Source organism: Filicampus tigris, chromosome 1 (genome assembly GCF_054856515.1).
Source record: "Filicampus tigris isolate MCC_2025a chromosome 1, RoL_Ftig_1.0, whole genome shotgun sequence".
In the NCBI taxonomy this organism is placed as follows: domain Eukaryota; kingdom Metazoa; phylum Chordata; class Actinopteri; order Syngnathiformes; family Syngnathidae; genus Filicampus; species Filicampus tigris.
This window is the reverse complement of record NC_141217.1, coordinates 40,344,028-40,366,318: the sequence shown is the minus strand read 5'-3', so window position 1 is coordinate 40,366,318 and position 22,291 is coordinate 40,344,028. Positions and strand designations below refer to the sequence as shown.

Here is a 22,291-nt window from a genome sequence, read left to right as displayed (position 1 = left end):
TAGTCTTACCCCTAGAATGTAAAAAAGCTATAATGGATAAAACTGAATAGTGTATTTTAAAGACATGCACAGTTCCACAGCAAGAACACACACGCAAAAAAATCAAGACATTGGGATTTATTTGTATGGAGCAAAAAATGTGCAAAAATGACAAATGCTGTCCAGTATCAGTCTGTGATAGTCAGGCGCTCATTTCTGATTTGTCGTCCCCCTTGGGGGGCTCAATTTGCATGGCAATCAGATAGTCTGAGGAAGAGAAAGCGAATGTGACCATTCTGAATCCATTCAATAACATCGCCGGATCTTCTCTTGACATACCTTCAGTGTAATCCGTCTCAGTTCGGATGGAGATGAAGAGCCAGGCCAGGCCCACCAGCAGCGCCACCACAAGGTTGACTGTCACCCAAGCGTGGAGAATTTGATGCTCGGACCCCGCTCGCCTTGAGACATCATTATCGTAAGAGCCAACTTTCACTGTTGTACATTTGTGGTGTGGTCACATAAATTCCGGTTCATTTTTCAAAATGTAGTGACAGCCCATTTTCCATTTACCATTTAAGGTAGCTTACCATAATGTCGCGTTGGTGTCTGGGTACAGGTTGATGCGATCACTTGTCATCTGCTGGCTGAGGGAGAGCACCAATGCTGAGAAATACACTGCAGTGTTGAATGGAACCGGGAGGCGGAGAAGTTGTTAAAAAAGAAAAAACAAATACAAAAACAAGCGCAATGGAGGGGTAAATACGCACAGAATGAGGCGAGAGCAACTGGGTCGAGTGTGACCAGCTCCTGCAGCGCCATGGAGCTCTTTGCCAGGTTTACTCTACAACGACAAAGGTTTACAGTCATTTTACTTCAATCAAGAGTTCATAGTGTGTAGTCGCTAGTCACCCTCCGCAAATAATGGCTTTGACAAAAAGGATTTTTGTTGCATGAATCATCTCCTCATGATGCTGGCCACGTCTGCAATTCTATCTGCATGTCAGAAGTTATTGATAAGTATATCATATTCAGGATTAGATTTTCTGGAAAAATAAAAGAGAAAAAGTTTTAAGCCACTATTTTAGAAGGTGACGACACACTGCAAAGGAGGCACAAAATGTAATCGTATGAGAATGATGTAACAGCATATACACCATTGTAATACAATGAGCACAAATTCAATTCAATTGTATTTATGTAGCGCCAAATCACAACACACGGATGAGAACACACGACAAAAATCGAATCTTCTGAGTGGCCAGTTGGGGGCATTGAAGTGGAAAGCATTTGACTTTCTTAACCCTCAGGCCTCGGTGGATTTTGCTACACTTTCATCTTGTTTGGGGCCATTAATAATCTGCAATTTTGAGGATTTTTGAAAAATGTTTTTGCTTCTTTTATGGCCTAGAATTTTCAAATGACATTACTGGTAGTTCTTGTCAGTATAAAAGATTGATTCTTTCTATTTTTCAACCCAACAAATTCCAGTTTGTGTGCACAATGTGCAGGCTGTAAAACAACCTTGCCATGACTTTTTGTTTCAAATATACTCATAGCCCCACCTTTTATTCTTATACGTAAAAAAAAAAAAAAGCAGAGTCTTACTAAGGCCGGCATTCCAAGCTGCCACTTCTTAAATCAAAATGTAATTCTACACCGTCATGTCCACTCCAAATCAAAATCGTGTCATTCATTTGCTAAGTGGACAGCAGTAAACGCCTCATTCGGAAACAGAGACTATTGCGTGAAATTGCTCCCTCGTCGAAAAACTGATGTCAACGACACAGGCGTTCAATCTAGAATGAAACTCATTTTACTCAAGTTGTTTGATTTAACCCCGTGAATGACAAGGAATTTAAAAATGGCCCTTTCATGGGTTGCAACTGGCTAAAATTGGCCCAGTCAAATGGTATGCTTCAATGTAAACAGAATATTGTTGATGCATTTAAACCGAAAGTTTGAAATTACATTATATTAAATCCGACCAAAATCAACACACTTGGGAAGTTTCCTAACATTTTCATGAACACGAGTAAAACGGTAAACAAATAAATAAGTAAAAGAAGAAGAAAGGCGTACACAAACGGACTACGCATTCCATCAATGTGAGAGTAAAAACGGGCAGGTCTTGGTTGGTACCTGTCAAAGGCGGCCACGGTGCTGATGGCGAGCAGCATGTAAAGCAGAGACTGCGACGGGTAGGCCAGGCTGTGGTATTGCTCCAGCAGGTTGGACAACGCTGTGAGGTGCTGCCCAGCTAACACGAATATCACAATTATGTTCCACACTGCAAATCCTGCCAGGAAGCCGTGACAGTATAGAGCCAAAATCCTGAATCAGACCAAAGAGACAAAAGATATGCTGGAGTGGTACAATGCATACCAAAGTTGAAAGCCATCCACATGCAGCCATCTTGCGGGTTACAAATCGCAGGGCACTTTTGACAGTTTTTCATATCCAGGGACAATTTTCAGTCTTCAAGTTTGGAATGCGGGAGGAACATGCAAACTCCACCAAAGACTCGATACAAACAAAAGGATTTCCCCCACCCCAAAAAATATTTCAAAAGAGTTGGCCACCACAGTGACCGTTTGGCTGCGACGTGTGTGTCAGGTCCAAATCGGGCTACAATCGTGTCGACTGAGCTCGGCATATTACTAAAACTAAAACGGAGCATAAATTAAAACTACTTAAAACTAATTCAAATGTACTAAATTAAAAACAACAAACCAAAGTGAAAACAAAATAAAAACTAACGAGAATCCAAAAATATTCTAAACTGTTGAGAACTGCGCAAGTTACGACTTTTCCATTCATCCACGATCCAAACCGCTTATGCTCACAAGGGTCGCAGGAGTTATGCCTTTTCAAAAGTCAAAATATGTAAATAAGTAAATATGAATATTCTCCTATGTTTGAATTCTTCTTAGTAAGTCACCGGTGAGCTATTTTACAACCGACTTGTGGAATACTCATGCTGTCCTTGGGTCTCACTCGTACGCGCTGGCAGCACGTTTTTCTCTCTTTTTTTTAGGACAATGCACATTAATCGACTAAGCAAAAAACATCTGTGTAAGTCTCCTCCCCCTCCTCCCTCCTGCGTATGTAACTGCTCATCCCTCCCCTCTCGGGCCTAAGGAAGACCGTAGCCCAGAGTTGACCACCGACCTCAGAATTGGAAGGCAGAAGTGCTGACCACTGGTAGCAATTCGAACAATCTTATGCAGTCTTATTAGGTTGTACCTGAAATTCTTGTGCACGCTGATAGAAACATCTCTGGTGGTCCAGCGAGGTTGCATGGACTGGAATTGGTTCAGGTTTTCCATGTGGTCACTGGTCTTCTTCCAGTCCGACCGCTCTGCTGCCTGGAAGCGCTCTGGACAGTAGCAGATGCACAATCAGCAGTGGGGGCAGCTAACCAAGTGCAAATGTACTTAACTCGATCTTTACAGTATCTGTACTTTCTGTATTAATGCTCTGCTGAATCTTTACTTACTTTCAAACACAGACATTTGTACTTTCTACTACTCAGGCAAAATAGGTTGATTGCTTTTTCCATCCTCCACGGAAGATGACGCAATGCAAAAGACAAAGGGAACGAGGTAAAGGCAACTGCAGTTGAGCTTGATTGACTGGTTGAAATGTTGGGGTCTTGTAAGGCGTACAAAACGGGGACGGCAGCAACATGGAGGAACGTGACTCAGGGAGCATCTATGAGCGTAACGTCACGTAACATTTTCAGGGAAGCAGGAAAATCACCTTCCATGCCATTAATTAAGAGAATTGTTTGATGTGGGCTACAGTGGTGCATAGTGAATCTTCTGCCGATTTCAAAATTACCACCTTCTGCCTTTGAATCATTCTTAGTCCATTCAGAAAAATCATTGATAGGTAAGGTGTATTCATTCTTATCATAAGCTAACAAAGCATTTGTTGTTAAATGTTGTTTAGTTTTGCTCATGGCATCTGCTGGCAGACAGAAACTATTTTGTGTGCAGAGAATTATTTTTTTCCCCCACTGTGCCATTTGATCAAAAGAGGATCTATATAGAAATATATAATTGACAGTCATTTTCTAAAAAATTATTTATATCACATTACTAGTTCTATCAGTTTCATTCTTTTTTTTAAAAATTTTTTTTACATAGTGTCTGTACAGTGGACAGTCGCTATTTGCTAATGGTTTTCTAACAGCTGGGATAGGGGGCGAGCGACCTGAGAATGACTGAAATCACCCCATGAAAAATGGGGGTTGCCCCACCCCCACAAAATATACATTGAAAAAAAAAATCTGCCAATATTTGCAAAAACTGTAAATGCGTAGCAGTCTAAAAGCCATTCCATCACTCACTGTTCCGCTCTACAAAGACCTTTCCCACGGGATGACTCGGTCCTTGTGGGGCAGAGAACAGGGAATGCTGCGGAATGTGAGCAGTCATGTCTGTGATGATGTCATCCTCTTCGACATCCAATCCATCAGGAAGTGACGATTCCAGAACTTTTGACTTCCTGGAAGCATGCGAACAAGGTGGGTTCCACAGACAACACCCGTCCAAATCAAAACGACCGAAGAAGTTGCTTACTTCTTCTTTTTGTTTTTTTGAACTACTTCTTCATCGGTGGTCTGATCCACTGCGTCTCCGTTCACCAGGTCAGCTTGGTCATCTTCAAGATCTCAACGTGCAAACAAAAACACAAGTTCGTTATCTGTCATTTGCAGGCTGCGATCCCAATCTTGTGTTTTAGGCTGGATTAACAAGTGACACAATTCCCATTTTATGCTCTCAATTCAGTGTGTGTCAATATGTTACGGCAGCGTTGAGACTTAAAAAAAAAAAAAATCTGAATCAGTCCTCCAAATAGGAGTAAAAATACAATAGATCTCTGCCAATGTGAGTGCACTGTAAATGCACAGATCAGATATACGCCAATTAGTCATGTAAGACACACCCACATCTGCTCAAACAGAACAAATAAGCACCCCCCCAAAAAAAAAAAAAAACACCACCATCAACACAACTGGCTCTGACTCTGAACTACAGTGAAGGCATCGACAATTAAATGGTCTAAATATGGGACATTAGACGTGTTTCCATCATAAGGAAAAGAATTACTGATGTGACTTGAAACCTACATGTAAATAACATGTAAATAGACAGACTTCTATTAGCACTGACTCAGAATAGGGCACTTGGCCCAGAAGTGTAAATCCGGCCTCTGAGGCGGCACTATTTGAAGATCATTCCTCACACTTGATCTGACTCTACCTATAGTTGGTGTCTTTTTCTTCTTCCTCTTCCTCTGAGGGGGCGCATCCGTCGCCGTTTCAAGCGAAAGATGGTCACTGACCTCAGAAGTCCTTCTGCTGCCCCGGCCTTCCATCTCCAGTCCCTGATCTAAACAGGACGCATAACAGTTAAATGTGCATGAGCTGATGTGACATCAGTTGCATTCAATGTGAGCACTGTTCGCACCGTCTACATCAGCCGCTCCATTCGCCTCTTTTCTCCCTTTCTTCTTCTTGTGCTTGGGCACCTCTGTTACAATGGCATCGTTAAGTCAGACTCATGCTTTCATTAAAATTGTCAATGATGTATTTTCTGTCAGTTTGTTACTCACCAGGTGACTCTCCACTTCAGTGTCCACATATAAGAGAAAACACAGGACCGCGTTTGTCAAAGTCACATAAAGACACCTTTGTTTCAAAGTTTTCAAGAAACGGGCTTACCTACCTTGGCCCTGTGGGAAGAGCCCTTTGTCCTCGCTACAGAAAGGGAGAGAAGCACAGGTCACTTATGTGTATTTGTATCAATCATCATTTAAGCAGATGACGAGGACAAGAAAGAAACTTCACCGGTGTCTTTCTGGCCATTCCACACAAGAATCAGGCAAGAGTGGAATGAAGCTGTACATTACGTCCTGTTGTTAAATCCTTGGCTAAATCTGTGGTCAAGCATCTGCCAGAAGTAAGGATTACTCGGGGCACAGGTCAAAGCCTCTCTTACTTTGTGGGTGGGTGGGCGGCTTGATGCTTAATAAAACAAGTGACGACTATAATACAAGAGTCCTCAGGTCAGATGTCATTTTGATCTTTCTACTATATAATAGTGCAGGGGCTGATCTGGGGCAGCAACAGCTCATCTGTGTGGACTTGAGCTTTGCAAACAGAAGGTCATGATTTCAATCCTGTTGCATACATAGAAATGAAAAAAAAAAAAAAAAAAAAACCAACAACTAGCTGTTGGAAAGATGTGAGTCCACTTGCCAACTAACTACTGTCAAGGGGCCTGACATCCATCTCGCTGCACGTGTGTGATCTGGTTAAAAATATACACACTGTGGAATTGAATGTCCCCTTGAGGGCTTAAGAAATTACAATTAATAGTCAAATAATACAAAAACAAAACTCAGCAAGCACTTGTAGTTACTACAGCGTTGGGAGTTTTGAGTTTAATTAGCAATTTTTGTGGGAATCGTTTGTGAATGCTGAAACGGTGACGCTGAACAGAGGTGTTGAAATGTAGAATGTGACACTTACAAGTCAATCAATACATGTGGAAGGAGGTAAATATGTAAAATGTCTCTGAGTTGGGAAATTGTACTGTGAAAATATGGGACATTTGGGGATGTGACTAATGCAGTACGGCCCACGATTGCCCTGAATGAGCTGAATGCATTGAAGTTGTATTGTTGGGATCGGTCAAGAAATGTGGACACTGGTGGTAGATTAACTCTTAAATGTAAGCAATTATGGTGAAAAAAGTGGAATTTTAGACTTGTAGAAAATAGTTTCCAAGATCTTATAAATGAGCTGTACAGTTTGAATTCAGTGAGGGAACCGAGCAACGGTTTTTTTTTCGCATAACATTCACTTGAATGGGAGCTTTGAGGGGGGAATGCGGAATTCTGGGGAATCTATACATTTTGAGAACGTGCAAAGTAATGTCCAGCATGCCCTGAATGAGGCGAATACAGTAGATTCAAGTTGGAATAGTTGGAATCGGTGGGAAAAAAATGTATAAGGAGCAGAATGACGAAAAAATGCTGAACGCTAATTTAAATAGTACACATATTTTCCATTCAAGTATTGTTTATTGCTTAAGGTATCCAACTGCAAGCAAATGTGGAGAATGTCCAGATTGAATGAGTCCAGCAGAAAATAAAAATCATTCAAACATTCCTCAGTGATTTTGAAGTGAATATACAGTATTGACAATTTGACACTGACCTTCGGCAGAGGCGGGAGCTCCCTTGGTCGGGTTGTCTACAAAAGTAAACAAGAGTACAAGCATCACGTACGTCACGTATCAAACGTGTGCTGTACTGTATACTATTTCAGAGCTTGTCGGTCAGCTGTTTTACTTACCTCAAAATATGGACACATTTTAGCCAACAGATCACCCGTTTGTATCTTATTAGCCAGAAATGCACTAAATGTAGTCCAGACTGAGGTTGCATGGTATACAGTACTTCTAAATAAAGGCGTTCGTTCGTTACCTTGGGGGGCTCGTTGTCCATGTTCCGTTCAAATTTCCCGGAATGAACTTGTTTTTCTTCTTTTTTTTAATTCATGGTGTATGATAGTCAGAACACATTCAAAGCCTGGAGTATTTCTTTTGTTTATTCTGTGCGCCACATTGAAGCACAGCTACCGAACCGGAGGTAGCACGTAGCCTACTATAACGAGCATCCGGTGTTGTCAAAATAAAAGCTCACAAAAGCCAGTCAAACTTGACAGTTTTATTATTGTCACAAAGACTTCATCATTTCAAACGGTAAACAAATCGGCAATGCAGAGTGTCACAATTTAATCTTAACAATGTAAACAACACGTTTTGACCATCAATTTTAACGTGTTTTGGCATGCATTGCACGCAGTGCCCCATTTTAAAATGCGATATGAACAAAAAACAAAAACAAAGAATAACAAATTACCTCAAAGCCTAAAGTGTAAACGTTGAACAGAGTAAGCCATGGTTTTTATTTTATTCATAGTTCAAACCTCAGTTCCGGCCTTCCTGTGTAGCCTATGTTCCCACGATTGCATGGGTTATGTCAGAGTATTCCAGTTTCCTTCTGACTAATTTACCCATAGGCGTGAACGTCTTCTTTATAATGTGTGACCTGAGTTTGAGTGTGAAAGTTTAATCGGACTCGCCGACAAATGGCCGTGTAAAATTATAGGCTGACCCACCTTTAGACGGGTACCATTATCCTACCCCCAGAAAAACAGGCGAATGACGGACGACAGAAGGCTACCCACGCTGCAGACGGATGACGACTAACGGACGCTCAAATTGTAGTCAAATTCCCAGCTTTGCTCTTTAACATGTACTGATCAGAAAACAATGATCATAGGAAATTGCTACCATGATAACAGGGGCTACATTTCTCTTTCAAAATGTTGTCTACGAGTCCGTGGTGGGTCGTATCCAGTTGGTGGGGACCCACTGCGGCTCATCCTGCGCCTTCCGAACTGCGGCCAGCAACTGGACGCAGGACTCCTCCAAGTCACTGTTGACGACCACGCAATCAAAGAACTGCGAGTAGTGGGACTCGAGCTTCCGCGCAGCCTCCTCCATCTCCTGGAAGTCTTCATCCTAGTGGATAAAGGTTACGTCACATCACAATCCCTCAGCTCTGTCCCATTAACATCTTGTATACAGATTGCCATGCACTATCACATCCACACACTCACTTTGAATGGGCGGTTGACATAGTAGTCGGTGGTTACGTACGAGTCCTTCCTCGTCTCTCTTAGTTGCTCCGGCGGTGGTGGCTTCACATAGATGATATAAGCCCGCAGGTCATGTGTTCTAACAGCTTGAATGGCCTAAATATGGTGAAGGCAAGTAGGGCAATCCATTTATTCGTTGGAGAAAAGTATTCACAGTTTTGCATGCGAGTATGGCCATCCACTCACATTTGGTTCAATGTCAATGACGCAGATCTTGCCACTGTTCAAAACGTCGCTCACAGCTTCTCTGCTGGTGCCATACAGATTTCCTTTGTACTCACCGTATTCCAAGAACCTGCAGGCCATTTGTGGAACAGGCAAAACACAAGAAAAGTAAGCCCTTGCTCTTCCGCGCCTGGTGACCAGCGAAGGAAACTACTCAAGGAACTACATTTTGGACACAACTAAAGGCTGTGGTGATCTACGACCAAACAGTATTTACTGTTATAAACAGCGTTTAAAGGGGAAATCAACCCAAAGACATTTTTTTCAAGAGTATCTTCTATGCAGCCCCACGAGTTGAAAGACGGCATTCGGATGAATATTGCTTTTGTGGAATATGAGTTAAGCAGCAAAATACACCCGTTTTTAGCCATCTCTGGGGGCAGCCATTTTGCCAAAATCGAAAATGACATCCCAGTTGTTCAGGGCTCAGGTAACGACCAATCAAAGCCCTGCTTCAGAATATAGGTGAGCCGTGATCGGTCATTACGTGAGCCCTGAGCAACTGGGATGTCATTTTCAGTCGACAGCAAGTGGCAAAATGTCCACCCCTGAAATGTACAAAAACGGGTGGATTTGACTACTTACCTCATATTCCACAAACGCAACATTAATCAAGAGTGTCATGTTTCGACAAGTGGGGATGGATGTTACATATTGTCAAGAAATTGTTTGGGTTGACTTCCCTTTACTCAAGGCGCAGCCACACCTGCTTTTGTAAACCATGTGGTCAAAGACCTCTCGGCTGGTGAAGTGATACTCTCTGCCAGGCTCCTCGTACCCTTTGGGTGCTCTGGTGGTATCTGGCAGCGGCAAATGGAAAACACTGACATCTCAGATGACCCGTTCCTCTTTGACTCAAACAAATGTGGGTTTTTTTCAGGACTTTAACCGTATGCGCTATGGTCAAGAACACGAGCGGCGGTCACATACAAGGTACCGCTCCTCGGAATGTGTTAGGATTCATTTGAATCAAGCGTCGGCGAAGCTCATTCACACCCACACCTGATGGGCCTGTATGACAGAAGACGGTTACATTTTTCAACACTTCAGCCGAAGTATTTGTTATTTGTAGAAAGTGAAAGGTCGGGTGCCTAATAGGGCAATGAGGCGATGCACATCACTGGAAGTGCGCTGGTAGCGCACCACCTCCTCGTAGGCACAGTTGAGGGCACTGCTGCAGTTGTTGGAACACTTGGCGGGGCAGGACATTTGGGCGGTGCTGTGAAAGCGTCTGCGGCATAGACGCAAGCTGTGCCTGAAGCCAGCTGAGGGGAAAACAAAAGAAGAAAAAACAATCTTACACAAAAGAAGAAAAAACAATCTTACACAAAATCTAACGATCCACGGCGTTTAAATGCAGATGAGCGATTGATGACACACCAAGGTAGACTCCGTCAACGCTGCTACTGAAATCGTCCTCCTCTTTAACGCAAAGTCAAAGGAAACGTAGAATGAATACAGAAATGTACAATAATGAAGGCAAGTATAGTCCAGGTCACATTGTATGTCCATTAGCATGTCTCAATTAAGCACCCTGCTGAGAAACAAAATGTAAATGTACATCTTCAACATCAAGTGTACGAATAACCAAAGGAGGGGTGCGTTCAAAGTGTTTTCAAAGAACTGAATGAATCCGCCAATTTCAATTGTGTAACTTTTCAGGCATCCTCTGAATTTAATCACGTGTATTCACGTCATCGCTTTGATCGCTCACCGACTCTGAGCTCGTCTGGTATTCATGAAAGCATGTGAAAAGAAAAGAAACAAGAGGTAAAAGATTACTATTCGCAGGAAAGGGTTGCGGCAAACCACGTACATGAGAACAAATCAGAACAGATGAAGTCAACAAAGACTTACCTACCAGATTCAAAAGCCTCCTCGTCTGGCAGGGAGAAAGAGAGAAAATCACACAGTCAACGTCGAATTTGACAGCACATGCCGGGCTGCGTGAACATTTACCTGCTTCAACACATTTCTCATCAATGGCCATCAGGTCCTCCTCTGTGGGCAGAAAATTGAAATAGCATACGTGAAATGAGAAATGTGTCATGTTCAATTGAAAGTGGCAACTGAGCAGTACCTTCCTCCACCGTGCTCACTTCAGCAAAGCAAGAGGGTGGAGAGACACAATTACATACATTTAGGATGTACTCGTGGAAGGCCTGATTTACTAAGTGCCCAAATAGCGGCAGCTAACTTGCGTGCTTATTCACTCTAACTGACCGTGCATACCAGTGGTGACATGCTATTATTCTTTGTCCGTGCTGTTGCAGACCACAAAAAAAAAAATAAAACAGTCAGCCGGAATACGAGTCCATGTTCTCTAAGAGGACCGCAGCCATCTCTCCCACTCCAAATTGAGCCCACGGGAGACTTCTCTCCGTTTTAGGTGATATGGCGTGACTCCTTCCTGCACAATACGGAATTGACTATGCGCTGAAATTTATAGCTATGATATCTCAGAAAAGAAGTCCACCTGTTGCTGAACCTTCACTTCATTCATAAATATGACTAAATTATGACTATATTGCATATTATTATTATTATTGTATTTTTGAAAAGCTGATGTACGAGAGAATAAAAAACTAGAGCAGATTCAGAATTAGTGCAGAAAAAAAAATCTAAAAAGTTTATTTGCAACCATCCATCCATCCACCCGTCCGCTAGTTGAAGTGTGATTTTGGTTTCTGGCATTTCAGAAACATTTACATGAGCGCAAAAGACTGACACTCATATTGCCTTCATCCCGTGTCCCTGCCACGCAATTTAACAGCAATTTTCAAAGGGACAAAATCCAACAGCATCAATTTTGAAGCACTTGCAAACCTTGAGTAAATCAGGCCCATTCTGTGCAGGGGATATGAATGCTGCAATATTGGGTGAACTCACGTATGTGTATACAGGTGTGCGGCTGATAAGGCAACAAGTCCCTCTGCTTCCTGTGACAGCGTGCACGTCGACATGTGAGTCGGGCTGATTGCACTTCTCTGCGTTGCGTGTGAGAAGGCAGAGGGCCTAACTGACCGCTTGAGTAGGTTGCCGGAGGGGATAAGGCCTGCGCAAGCCACGTTGCTGGGCAGTTTCTTGGCCTGCCACCACAGAGCGTCCGTCTGGTCCACGATCTCCAGGACTTGGCCCTTCCTGAAGCTCACGCCGGCGTCCGTGCAGGGGATGCTGGGATCTTGCTGAGGGTTGTAGTCCACCATGGCGCGCACGTAAAGCTGACGTGTGGCAGGACGATGTCCAGGAGTCAGCAGAGGAGCCGTGTGGTGAGGGTAGAAGCGGGAAGAGAGCGGCATTATAGTCACTGGGGATTTGTCGTTATATCTGATTGATTATATTTGATTTCGATTGGACTTTTGTTTTTGGAATTTGGTAACTTTTGATTACTTTTTAAAGCAAGTTTTTTCCTTGTTAATGGTTTTGATTAGTTTGCATAATGCTTTGTTTTAGTTTAGTTTTTACGTCCTTTACGATATGGAGTGTTTATCAAGTGCAAGAAGTATTTTATCATAAAGTAAACTACAATTTCCAAAAGACTGTTTGACCTTCCTTCTTCTGTACGAACGTACCGGCAATATCGCAATATGAACCCTTGAAGCTGATGTATGATATTAATTGACAAAGCGGAAACACAAGATGTACTTTCAGTTGGTTTGCGTTTTTTAAAAGCATTTTCGTTTTCGTGAACAAACATATTTTTCCAATTTTGATTTGAGTTATTTCGCCACTTTTCGTTGACTATGATGATAACCTTGGAAGAGAAGACAACTCACCATGGTATGGTTGTGAATGGGCCTGTCGGTGATGGGAACCACTTTGAACATGATGGTTCCCTGTGCTCTGGCCTGCTGGTTGGAACAACGGCAAAAAAATCAGTGGAGACACTTTGGCGATGCACCCATGTTTACAGCATTAAAAAGTTTGTGTAAAGAGTTTGCATGCTCTCCCTCCCTGTGCTTGCGCGGCTTTCTCCCGGATACTCCGGCTACTTCCCACATTCCAAAAACATGCACGCTAATGTTCACTGAAGACCGCAAAGGTGCGAATTGAATGTTTTTGTCCAGAAGTGCCCTGCGATTGACTGGTGACCGATTAAAGACTTCCCCCTTTCATTCAGGATGTCCCCCATCTCTTGCCCGGATTTCGGTGGGCTCGTGTTGAACTTTACACCATTTCATTGTTTTTACATGACTCTAATTTACTTCAATAACCGCATCACTAAGTCATGAAAGTTCAGGAGGAAGAGTACACCATTTACTAGTCTTTGTCATGATTAACAGTGGTTATTATCTTTACACGTGTACGGCAGAAAAAGAAAGTCAAATGTTGCTTAAAAAGTGGTTTTATGATAGTGAGAGTTGGCTGGAAATGATTTGCTGTATTTTCAATTTCTTTTCCAAATCTGAACAAATGAAAAGTTGACTGCAAAGGATTGTGTTCAACCTCAAAGGTACGGCTTTACTTTGATTAACAGTGACGTGTTAGTGAAAACGAGAGTTGATAACAGCCCCGCCTGCATATGAAATGCCAGCACCTACCACAACTTGAATGACTTGCTCCGGCTCCAAGCCGTCCACCGGAAAGCCGTTCACCTCGATGATGCGGTCCCCCGCGTGGAGCAAACCTGCTCACACAAAGCAGTAATTATTCAAACTTTCACTGGAAGCTTCAACGTATGACCTACATCGCTACTAACCTTAACCTTAACCTTGATCCCTACACTCAGAAAAAACACGGTGTGTTGAATTGACTCCGTTTCATTTTGTCAAGTGGTTGCACGAAATATGATCATGTAGACTTCAATAAAACTTTTTTATAAGTATCCTCCTACTACTACTACTCTATTTTCCATGCTCCCCTAACAGTACGAATGTTCAGGCAGGGCCAATTTTGACCTGAGGCAAAAAATATCCTCATAACAATTGTCTATATTATGAAATTAGGAACTACAGATCTTTTCAAAATGTGTTAACAGCTTATCTGACACGAATAAACAGATGATTAAACCTTAATTAACATTTAAGAGAAAAAGGGAAGTTTAAAGGTTCTGCTACATGTTTTTGCAGGTGCAGATCTCGCGTCTGTGTGTCAAAGCACCGCTGACCTCTTTTATGACTTTTGTTCCTTATGTTACATTTGTAAGATCATTATCATGCTATTTTCCTCTTGGACTGTTTGGAGATTCCCCACAGAAACACAGGCAGTTGTTGGAACTGCTTCAACCTCACCACTGTCCCATAACAAATTCACACATCGATGGCATGTACAGTTTAACCGTTTCCAAATTTCCACCATTGCCACACACTGGGAAACCTAAAATCTGTTGTAGCAGACACATTCAAATTTGACCTGGAACAGCCTTCGTGGACACAAACGTTGTACCAAACGTCAAATCATGTCCAATTTGAATCTGAATAGTATGCAAGGCTTAAAGACAAAGTCAAGCCACAAAGCATATTTTTTTTCAAGAATATGTTCTATACAAGCCCACTAGTTAGAACATGATAAATATTGCGTTTGTGGAATAAGAGTTAATCCACTCGTTTTTAAGCCATCTGCGGGGACGGCCATTTTATCACTTCTGTCGACATCACAACTGCTCAAGGCTCAGGTAACAGGCTGACCTGTTTTCTGAAGCTGCGCCGTGATTGGTCATTACGAGTTAATCCACCTGCTTTTACTCTTCTCCAGGGGCAGCCACTTTGACACTTTTGTCGACTGAAAACTCTGAAAACTCACAGAACTCACCACTGCGATCAGCCAGGCCTCCGTGAATCACCCGAGCCACAAAAATCTCTCCGGTCATTTCGTTTCTCTTTATTGTTGCTCCCTAAACAAGAAAGAAGGAGAGCGCATAAGATGTGAGGCGCCATCGAGGTGCAAAGGCACAGCCAAAGGATTCACTTGAATGAAGAGTGCGGGTGGGCGCCCTGGCTGCAGTGAGATGGAACCAAACAACCACAAAAGACACAGCACAGAGCGCTTAGTGTACATAAGAATGCAGGCAAGCGAAGGAGATGGAGAATGAAATGAGCAAGTAATGATCCAACTAACACAAAGCAGCTTGCCAAGATCCAAGAGGTGTCTTTTTTCCTCTGCTCCGCCTCCTCACGTCGCTGTCTTCTTCGCTTTCCTTGGCTGGTTGGAGCGACCTCCTCTCACCGCAAAGGAAGCCTCCGTGGCTTCTCCCAAGATGCCATTAGTAAGAGGAGGCGAGAAAGGAGGATTTGGGGCCTCGCCGCGGGGCGACCCGTGACAGGATCCAGCCAGACAGCCGCCAGCCCGCGAGGTGGAGGGCACATCTGGGCAGCTGCTGAGGGAGCTGGAGGACGACGACGACATGAGCGAAGGCACCGAGGAAAGAGAAGCGCGACGCCGCGCTTTGCTCTTGACGGGAATCCGGTGCCGCTCGGCAGCTGCGCATTTGGCTAGCGGGGGGTTCCTCTCCGTCCTGCCGGTATTGAGGACCGCCTGAAGCCGATCGACCACCTGGCCGAGCAACGTCAAAGCCCGGGAGTTGTCGTGGACCGTTCCGGACATGAGCTCCGTCGCCGTCGCCATCTTCTCCCCGAGAAGCTGGATGTCCTTGGTGCTGCTCTCCATGGAGCTGGCGGCCAGCTGCACCGTGCTGCGCAGCTCGTCCAGACTCTCCTGCTTGGCGAGCTCCACGCCGGGAGCCTGAGGGACCTTCGCCGGCCGGTGGGGGCACACGGGGCTGGGGGGCGCCGTGCGAATCCACCGACGCGGGTTTCTCAGCCTTGGAGGCAGAGTCGGCTGCAGGTAGCGGTCCACGTTGGCGTAGTAGGGGACAGGGAGGCAGGGCGGGGACACGGCCCGGCGTCCGGGCGCCAGGGGGGACGATTGAGTCTCAGTCCTGCCATCTAACTCCTCAATGAAGTTGTCTCCCAAAAAGAAAAGAAATAAAAAAAAAGAAGACGAACCCCTGAGTTACAATCACCGAACAGCGATGGCCAACGCGATGGATGGAGGATGGACGAAGTGGTTGAGCATGGATGATGGTCTGATCATTTCTTACCAATCAGGACCGATCTGTAGACTGACGGAGAAGAGTGCGTGACATTGTGCTGCCAAACGAGGTCGGTGTAACAAACTCTGCACCGGCCGGTCGCTTTGCAATTGCGGCTCACGGCCGCGTAGCAAGGCGAGCCGTGCGGCCGAAGCGTTTGTTGACACGCGGCCTCTGCTGGCGGGTAGCTGCCTCTGCGCAAGCTACACACCGCCGAAGCTTCCTCATCCGGGCATGAGACGCGGCTGGAGCCCAACAAGCCCTCGAAGTGAAGCCTCTGGCGCGTGAGGCGCCTCACGGTGTCCCAGCGACTGCAGATCGCCGCTCTTGGGGTTTTGGCCACGGGAGGGGTCGTGGCAGGCAGTTGTGAACAAGTTCTCAGATGCTCGCAAAGCTGTGAAACGACAAAGGGACTCAAAGAAAACTGCTGCGGTCTGCTGAGCGTGCCGTCTGCAGCCTCACAACACAATCGCAGTGGCATGAATGCAGAGAAGAAACAAAAGCAAAATGCTGATGAATGACATCAAACAAAGTAGGTTGCATGTCACAAGGATTCATGCAGAAAAAAAGAATAAAGGGGGACTTTAGAAACCCCCAAATGTGACTGGAGCGCAGTTTCATGGAAGGTGGGGTCTAAATAATCAATCAGCCCAGACTTCAGCTGATGGAAACCTCAGAGATGGGCATTCCGTCCCAGGGACGGAACAGACGGCCGGCCATTTTGGGGACGGAGGACGACAAGTTTTTTTTTTTTTTTTGAAAGAACAGACAAGCAAGGACGGGAGTGGGTTTTCATCCATTCCTCTGTTTGTCCCTCACCGGGTCGAGTACCGACCGACGTGTTGTGTTGGCTTCTTTTAAGAGAAACCTAATTTACAGGAAGAAGGTTTTTCTCTCTGCAGCTCACCAGCGGCTGCTTGTTCTTGACCAGGCACACGATCCTGGTGGCCTCCTCTTCGTCCGGAACGTCAGCTGACATTGGCGGCAACACCGGCTCGTAGTTCTTCTGGGCCACGGTGTCGTGCGCAGAAAGCAGAGCCTGCATGGACAATGCAAAATGCTCATAGTGTGGCAGAAAAAACAACAACAAAAAAACACAAAATAAACGCAGCAGCCGTGAGTACCTGTAGATGAGGCTGGCGCAGGAGTCGGTCTAGCTCCTTAGCGTCCTCGGAGGAGCCTGGCAATGCCTTGATGTCAATCAGCAACTGCACAGGAAGGACAAAGTCCGCTCAGAGCAAACTTCCAGCAACACAAGAGCATCCCAAGAAAAGTGGAGTGAAACCTGAAATGAGAGTCCGGAGGCGTAGTCCAGAACTGGTTCCGGCGAGTCTCGCAGGTATCGTTGAAGACACTCATACACCTGTTAAAAGTGTGACATCATTAGTCCACAGTCAACGTGCAGCGTCAGGCCTTTCTCCTTCCTGGGGCAGGAGATGATGCTGAAGGTCGACTCTGCTGATACAAAGACAACTTCATTTTCAGCCGGCAAGTATCGGATCAAGCCGTGAAGAGCCGGAGAGCTCCGGTCGAGTGCTAACCCCGACTTTGCAGCACGGGTGCCCGAATGTGCTCGAGTGTGCGCGCGTGTGTGTCAGCGTGCACCTTGAGCAGTGACTGCAACCAGGAGGCGTTGAGCAGACTGTGCAGAATCTCTGCCCCATCGATGTCCTGATTGAGTGTACGCCTCACCTCTTCGACCACATCTGTCAGGATCTGCCGAAGTCCTGCAACAACAGCCCATACAAGCAACAGTGAGACACAGATGGCTACAGTGCTGTTTGTGGGAGAGGGAATAATAAAAAAAAAAAAAAAAAAAAAGAAGCCCGACACTATTCTCCCTACTCACCCTGCTCTCCCAGTTCACAGTGGGGGCTTAATACCTGAGCCTCCACCGCCTGCCTCATGGTCATTGGAGCCTTGACCTTTGACCCCGAGCAGCTGAAGAATCTGAGAATTTTACAAATAGAAGACTTAAATTGGCACAATTGAGGTTTCTTGGACCTCACCACCATATCCTCCCAAGGATCCACTGAAACCTTCGGGGGCTGTCTGTGACTGCTGACCCTTCTTTCTAATGGTAATCCATTCTTGAGCTGGTTGTTGGTGTGAACAGGTCAGAGGTTAATGGCACGCTTCACGCCGGTTGTAACGGCATCACCGCTACTAATACGAAGATGCGCAATGGCTGTTTACCATCATCAGATAATGGACACAAGCAAACCTAGGACATTTGATTCATTACGGGTTTTAATCGTATCCGCAGGCAAACAAGTGAAATGTTTGATCCTGTCAGATGTTGAACTGCATCGAACGAGCGTTCGACACAAGATATGGTCAAGCAAAGTGCAGTATTTCAAAAAGGAATTCATGACACGCATTCAAGTGAAAGTCATCACACGGGGTGCATCCTACCTCCTCGGCACAAAGGACACCAGAAGATTCTACTCTGCGGATGCGGCACTCTTCATCACTCCATCGCACGGATTGCACGCACACTCCCCAAAAAGTATTTGGTGGTAAATCATTCGCTGGAGACTGAGCGAAGAACACAACGCAGCAGTGTCATCAAGCTGAGAAGAGCGAGAGAGCTGTAATCTCCCCCGATCCCACTTAATCCCGGGCAAGTGAGCCCGTTGCCTGTGGCCACCGAAAGCCAGTTCCTCCCTCACCGGCTGGCTCGTTGCCAGGGAGCCGGCAAATCTTCTTAACTCTTTCGGACTCGGGTGTCATGCAGGCAAAGCTGTGGGCAGGATTCAGGTGTCAACAGACTTCAGTAGCTGGACTCTGCGGTCGGCCAAATGACGCGTTCGTTTCTTCTGCCGCACTTGTTTTCTTCACGTGATAAGAAGCGGCTCAAAACACCGGCTAAAAGACGAGCTCCGTTTCATGAACCGGTAAACAACAAAAAGGCTTCAACAAAACACAGACAGATTTTTATTGTCACATATCGTTGGTTTCCATGAGGACATTAGAGCACTTCATACATTTGTTTTACAGTCATTGTTTAGCAGCAACCGGGACTCAAAGCGCAAGTCAGCCCAAACATATTTCTTCCCGTATATGTTCTACGCAGGCCCACTAGTCTAAACACGGCGCTCTGATTGATAATTGCGTTTGTGGAATATGAGAAATCCACCCGCTTTTAGCTAGCTCACGGGGCGGCCATTTTGTCACCTCTGTCGACCGAATATGACATCACAGTGGCTCGGGTAACGACCAATCACGGCTCAGCTCCCCCGGCGATGGCTAAAAACGGGTGGGTTAACTCTTAATTCCACATATACAACATTTATCGGAATGCCGTCTTTCAACTAGTGGGACTGCTGGGAACATATTCTGGAAAAAAAAATGTTTGGGTTGACTTCTGCTTCAAGATTCATATCACTACCAGTAAACATTTGCTTCACATCGTTACACATGCAGTAGATAGTAGTCTGCACACACCTGTTCAAATGTCGGACCAAAATAATTCCTTTCAACGCTTTTTCTACTATTAATGTGACCTGTACAACTCGATTGAATTTTATCGGACCATGACGATATCTCCAAATTGTACGCAGGAAAATACTGGAGCAGACAAAGCTTGGCTTGCTTTGTTTCCTTTTCCACAGCTTGTATTCCTGTCGTCAACACGCGTCTTGACGATGGGCTTGCCTTCTTGTTCCGGCCCCGCTGACAAACCACGTCGGCGTCAACACGCACGAAGGCCGAGGGACTCGATCTGCTCAGAGTCCAAACCTGCTAGCCGATATGTCGCCAGTCAGCTTCACTTCTCAAGTCCAGGACATCTTGCAATTTCCACGATAGTCTATAACGTGGTCGTTGTATATATATATTTTTTTTATTTTTTTTTATTTTCTGAAGACCAAAACGTATCTTGTCATTAACAAAATAAAGTGCAACTTCTCTGAGGTAACAGACAACATTTGATCTAATCAAGTTAGAGGTCGCGGTTGCATTGGTAATTTGATCTGCACGCACTTTGCATTCAGCAAGTCTTTGGTTGTGTCGCTGGGTAAAGTTTTTAAAAGCGCAAGCTATAACAAGCTGCAGGAGCCTGTCGCTCCATGCTGGTGATTGTGTGTTGCCTACTCTATTCCATTAACACTTGACATTGCTCGGGCGCACGGAAAGGTAGGGAGAGAGAGGGAGGGATTCCCAGTTATAAAAGATTACGCACAGTTGTGCAACAACATGATTTCAGTTTTTTTTATCCCCCCGCTCAAAATAGATTACGACAAAATCTCCAAATGGGATGTAACAGGTTAGAGGTCACATTAACAGTGGAAAACGTTTTGAAGTGATTTATCATCACCTCTGCTTTTTCTCCTCCCGATCACAAAAACCTGGCATGTGAGTAGGGGCGTGTAGACTTTTTATATCCACCGTACGCAGCTTCTCAGTCAAGTTGAGAAAGATGTGAACTGAGGAAAAATGGCATCTGATTTTAGTGTCATTCGTGGGAAGGTCTCAGTCAGCAGCGGCTGAAATCACTTCCATGGTTAAATCATCAGAGAACGCAAAATAATCCCTCTCAAGCCTATTTAGGACAAAGCCGCGAAGCAACACAAAGACTAAACAATCTGTGTCGTGAACACTGACAAAAGGACAGAACATTTGTGAGAACTGGGGCCAAGTGCTAAACTTCAACAGCACGTGCATGCATCCGGTTTTGCGTCAGTTTGGGTATGCTTTCTGTACCACTTTTTGGTACCCGGAGCTCCGCTTGGTAGAAATATGGCTTGAATTGTTTTACAGGCTGCAAATATCCCACAGACAGAGTCACGTCATCGGACTCAAAGAAAAGCGGAATTACTGTCGTGTGGCGCGCGCTCAATTGTCCTCGCCTCCGGATGCCACCCGGAAAACTGTCAAGACACGTCATGGATTCACATGTGGACATTTGGAAGTAGCGCTGACGTACACGGCGCTAACAGCACTCACTCGGCAGCCGCTGGCGCTCAGCTCACTAAGGGGGAAGGTGGTCTCCTAGAAATGTCAGCAGCAGCAGATGGAGCGCTTAGCGACCTCAGCTGAGCCCCCGTGACAGGCTGATGGTGGGGGAGGAGCCACGGCGTCAGTGAAACAAGAAGAAGCTGCTGCTGCTGCTGCTGCTGCTGCTGCTGCTGCTGCTGCTGCTGCGTTAAGTGATCCTCTCGTGCTGGATCTGGTAGTAACAGGCCTGCAGGAGCACACCGACAAAAGCATCCCATTGGCTTGGAAGGATTTTCAGGACCTCAGAGTCACGTCAGTTTGCAAACGGTGATAATAACTGGAATTATGATTGGCGCGTCACAACCACACCAGTGGCACTCTGATGAAGGCTTAGGAAGTACACGCCGAAACATGTCGGGTAATAAAACCACCTCAAAATCTCGATTGTCCGTTATATATGAACCAACCAAAATATGGAATTATGATTGCCCCAATTTGGGAGTTTTTCAAGTTTTCAAAATAATAATAATACAATAGTTGGTAGTATTCATGAATTAAGGGTTAGGTTCAGCAACAGGTGGATTTTTTTTTCCTGAAACGTCATGGCTATAAAAAAACCTGTATTGCGCAAGCTTTTAAAATCGAATCTCCCAAAAACCTGCTGCATTTAAAAGACATTTTTGAAATGGGCATCAAAAACGCATTTAGGGACACATAAGGCCATCTCTGATTCCAATTTGCAGTTGACCAATGACGTATTTCCTTGCCGTCAAAGTCTACTGCTGTTGTGTTTGTCTGTTAATCTGCGTGTGCTGGCGCCTTGCTGACACTCTCCGCTGCTCCTCCCCGATCGGTGGCCCTCGTGCCACCAATCGGTGTCAAGGAAGGAGGCCCATTGGATCCCAGCATCATCACCGGCTGTACTGATGGGATTTGATGTGGACAGCCAGTCACTATGCCTCGCGTATGATATGGTACTTGTTTACCTTGCAAATTGGCTGTCCTCTTTCTGTTGGAGAAACGAGGATCACTTTATGTTCGATTAGACGGCATTATTTCATTTTGTATGTCAACTGCCGTCAGTAATGAAATGGCCACTTTTGTTCACCCGCAACGATTTATTCAATCCAAGTGCCTTCCTCCTCCTTATGTATTGAATGTATTGAACTTTTTACGAGCACAATTTTCCTGTATCTAGGCACAGTGTTCAAACTGTGCATTATGTTACTTGTAATAATATTATTTTCATCAACACCTAGACTTACGACACTACCGCGTTAATTACTACTGCTCATGATGGTGGTACTTGGAGCACACAGTCATTTTTAATTTTTATTTATTTATTTATTTTTTATCGGTGGTACTTAGTGTAAAATGTT

At 44.9% G+C, this 22,291-nt stretch overlaps 3 protein-coding genes across 13 annotated transcripts in view; all 3 read right to left on the bottom strand.

The window, feature by feature from the left end:
• Positions 1-102: 102 nt before the first annotated feature.
• Positions 103-7,653, bottom strand: LOC147154103 (transmembrane protein 237B-like). Of its 4 annotated transcripts, XM_086041255.1 has the most exons (14): positions 7,480-7,653; positions 7,211-7,246; positions 5,715-5,746; positions 5,602-5,615; positions 5,457-5,519; positions 5,250-5,378; positions 4,566-4,656; positions 4,334-4,491; positions 3,226-3,358; positions 2,122-2,313; positions 750-823; positions 570-657; positions 319-440; positions 103-246 (listed from the first exon to the last, which is right to left on the bottom strand). In XM_086041255.1, the coding sequence occupies exons 1-14, from the start codon at positions 7,498-7,500 to the stop codon at positions 182-184; spliced, it is 1,218 nt and encodes a 405-aa protein (XP_085897381.1). In that variant the 5' UTR covers positions 7,501-7,653; the 3' UTR covers positions 103-181. The 4 variants fall into 4 exon arrangements, with proteins under 4 accessions (XP_085897381.1, XP_085897372.1, XP_085897392.1 ...); XM_086041246.1 differs by lacking the exons at positions 7,211-7,246; positions 7,480-7,653 and adding an exon at positions 5,837-5,915 and having other exon boundaries at positions 5,711-5,746; XM_086041266.1 differs by lacking the exons at positions 7,211-7,246; positions 7,480-7,653 and adding an exon at positions 5,837-5,904.
• A 54-nt stretch (positions 7,654-7,707) lies between these two features.
• Positions 7,708-18,656, bottom strand: mpp4b (MAGUK p55 scaffold protein 4b). 5 transcript variants are annotated; one of them, XM_086041216.1, is made up of 22 exons: positions 18,390-18,633; positions 17,824-17,924; positions 17,580-17,701; positions 17,260-17,337; positions 17,099-17,182; positions 16,882-17,013; positions 14,696-14,777; positions 13,486-13,571; positions 12,721-12,792; positions 11,969-12,165; positions 11,834-11,883; positions 11,025-11,042; positions 10,904-10,945; positions 10,806-10,826; positions 10,659-10,673; positions 10,325-10,366; positions 10,036-10,209; positions 9,875-9,955; positions 9,651-9,744; positions 8,906-9,014; positions 8,681-8,815; positions 7,708-8,582 (listed from the first exon to the last, which is right to left on the bottom strand). In XM_086041216.1, exons 2-22 carry the CDS (start codon positions 17,885-17,887, stop codon positions 8,391-8,393), a joined length of 1,890 nt encoding a protein of 629 aa, XP_085897342.1. In that variant the 5' UTR covers positions 17,888-17,924; positions 18,390-18,633; the 3' UTR covers positions 7,708-8,390. The 5 variants fall into 5 exon arrangements, 3 of the variants coding, with proteins under 3 accessions (XP_085897342.1, XP_085897332.1, XP_085897351.1); XM_086041206.1 differs by having other exon boundaries at positions 12,721-12,795; positions 18,390-18,632; XM_086041225.1 differs by lacking the exon at positions 11,025-11,042 and having other exon boundaries at positions 12,721-12,795; positions 18,390-18,632.
• Positions 18,657-18,888: 232 nt separating this feature from the next.
• Positions 18,889-22,291, bottom strand: part of als2b (alsin Rho guanine nucleotide exchange factor ALS2 b) — a 28,801-nt gene continuing 25,398 nt past the window's right edge. For all 4 annotated transcript variants that reach the window (XM_086041163.1, XM_086041173.1, XM_086041182.1 and 1 more), the window contains one exon: positions 18,889-21,159. In XM_086041163.1, the coding sequence (XP_085897289.1) occupies positions 21,121-21,159 (39 nt within the window). In that variant the 3' untranslated portion in view covers positions 18,889-21,120. The remainder of the gene's footprint in view (positions 21,160-22,291) is intronic.